This window comes from Aspergillus foveolatus (genome assembly GCF_047715535.1).
Source record: "Aspergillus foveolatus strain CBS 279.81 unplaced genomic scaffold BDW70scaffold_294, whole genome shotgun sequence".
Classification (NCBI taxonomy): Eukaryota; Fungi; Ascomycota; class Eurotiomycetes; order Eurotiales; family Aspergillaceae; genus Aspergillus; species Aspergillus foveolatus.
The window spans coordinates 2,189-4,503 of record NW_027396358.1 but is presented as its reverse complement, the minus strand read 5'-3'; the positions used below and the strand labels follow the sequence as shown (position 1 = coordinate 4,503).

The 2,315-nt window shown below is 45.7% G+C and overlaps 1 protein-coding gene across 1 annotated transcript; it reads left to right on the top strand.

The window, feature by feature from the left end:
• BDW70DRAFT_146213 (uncharacterized protein) lies at nt 1-1,820 on the top strand. The gene is made up of 2 exons (XM_073738553.1): nt 1-850; nt 904-1,820. The coding sequence occupies exons 1-2, from the start codon at nt 498-500 to the stop codon at nt 1,325-1,327; spliced, it is 777 nt and encodes a 258-aa protein (XP_073590435.1). The 5' UTR covers nt 1-497; the 3' UTR covers nt 1,328-1,820.
• Nucleotides 1,821-2,315: the final 495 nt, after the last annotated feature.

Sequence of the window (2,315 nt, the reverse complement as noted above, 5' to 3'; positions counted from 1 at the left end):
GAAGTTGGTGAGAAGTTGGTGAGAAGTTGTGGACTTGGTGAGAGAGGTGAGAGCACGTGAGGCCGTCACCGCCTCTAAATGTGTGGCAGAAAGAAGAACGCCATTAGCAAGTTTGTTCTGTTTGGCAACCCACAAGTCACCCGAAGAACCTGAGCGGGTTGGTTTGGACCCGTACCCAATCCGTGGGTTTTGTCAAGGTCTAATTCAGTAGGTCTGAATATTGCGGATATGACCTTAGTCGTTCGGGTTTGGCTCAATATCTCCAATATGACGGAGAGGGTTATCAATCTTCCGCCTTTTCCACGCTAGCTGCGGCACAGCAGGTCGATTAGCTGTCGCTCACCTTGCTGTGCTGACACGAGGGAGGCTGTGCTCCAGTGCCCAATAACCCAGCCGCTCCAAATCAGAATAAAGGGGAGAGTATAGCCGCCGCAACCTTGTCAATTTTCAATACACAGACCGTACTCCTAACAAATCCTCGCAACGAATGTCAGGAAATGGCGGACTATTCGGGTGTTCCTCCCTCCAACAACGCCGTACAATCGCTCCTTGACAGAGTCAAAAGATACAATAAACGCGATAGACAGGTCAGAACGCTTGGAGACAAGCTTCAGAAACTTGCCGAAGTCTTGAACTCCCTACCGGAAGCAATAACAGCAGATTTGCAACTCGTTGTTGACCACTGCTACAAATCATGCCAGGAGTTCGAACGCTCGTTGGAAGACTTCAAGGGTCCAAACAAGGGTCTCTTAGATCTATCGAAACCGAAGTTCCGGGAAGGCAATATCTATCTATTTATCGATGTCATCGAAACCTATACATCAACAATCTTGGTTTATCTTCTTGAATAGTTAGTCGGAATTTTCGCCTACCCTGAATTAATGAACTAATATTCTTCTCCAGCGACGCTATAAAAAGTCTTTCCCTGGCTGTCCAAATTGAGAAAATCAAGGATACACGACATGATCTTGAAGTCCGCTTACGGCAAATCGAAACACACCTTACTAAAAGCCCCAATACCGCTCTGAAAAAAAAATTAGAAGAGGAGTGTCAGGTGACCTGGATTTGTCTCTACATATGTACGCAGAAGTTAAGTCTGTTGCAAGTTGGGTTTGAACGCGTCGAATCTTTATCAGCACGTCCATACCAGGCTTTCTGTATCGAAAAGGCGGTTGTCACTGATGGTAGCAATCAGGTAGTCGTGGCGTGCGGAAACAGCCAACTTAACGCTGGAACAGCGCAATCGACTGGAAATTCACGGCAGTTGGTAGGCACAACGACTCCAGATGTTCTTCGCACACTTAGTGAGCAGCACTACGAAGACTAGTAAGAGTCTGCCATGCTCTAAACTTGCTCCAACAATCACCGCCCGCTTATCCTAATGTGTTGATTCTATCTCATTGCTCAATATTATATTGTGGATGTACTTAGTGTCGATGAAGGGAGATCCGAGTCATTGCGCCGCTAATGATGGTCGACGTGATCCTCCGAGATGATCTGGAGGTTTTGGAGAAAGTGTTCGAAGAATTCTCTTGCGCGTAGGGGTAGTTAACCTAACTACTCAACAGGACATGTTAATTTATCTGATGCTTATTGCCTTTTGCCAGCTACAGGAGCTGCCCTAAGAAATAGGCCAAGAGTATATTTCAAGCGCTATTTTTTGAGCCAGCTGTATTGTACAGCAGGTACAGCACTCACTGAGTGACCCATGGACATAGGTCTGAACTGTACTAGCATATGAGATCAGTTACCTGAAGGCAGAGCTCTCCTGGAACATCGAGTCCAAGCAGGCCTCACTACAGTTCAAGGAAGAAATGCACTTGATTTTTTATAAAATTGACAATGCGTTGGCAAAGCTGGGATGTATCGGGACCATGAATTTTAATAGCAAGTCGGGTAATCCATAGTTGTCTGAAATAATTTTTTTTAATGCCCTTATATTCCTGCCGCCCACTAGTACTGTCACTCAGTGGCTGCAGGGTAAGCCATAACGGCTTCAGTTACGGTAATCCAACTCGTTAAATTTGGACGTGCGATGTCCCAGTTTGTATGCTTAACCTTCTGTTCAAATTCCTGTAGCTGGTCCCCCGGGTTTAGAGCAAAATGCGTATCTTGGTTGCAGTGGCATAATGTGCCCCGATGCGGGCAAGCGAAGAACCATATTGGCTCAGTTCCTGTAACATTATAGAATAATTCAATACCAGTCGAAAATTCATGCACTGGTGCACAGCGACCATCAAATGTTGAATTGATCAGTTGAAATGACTCATTCGACTGAAACTTTATGACATGCCCGCGCGGAATATCATCCAGAT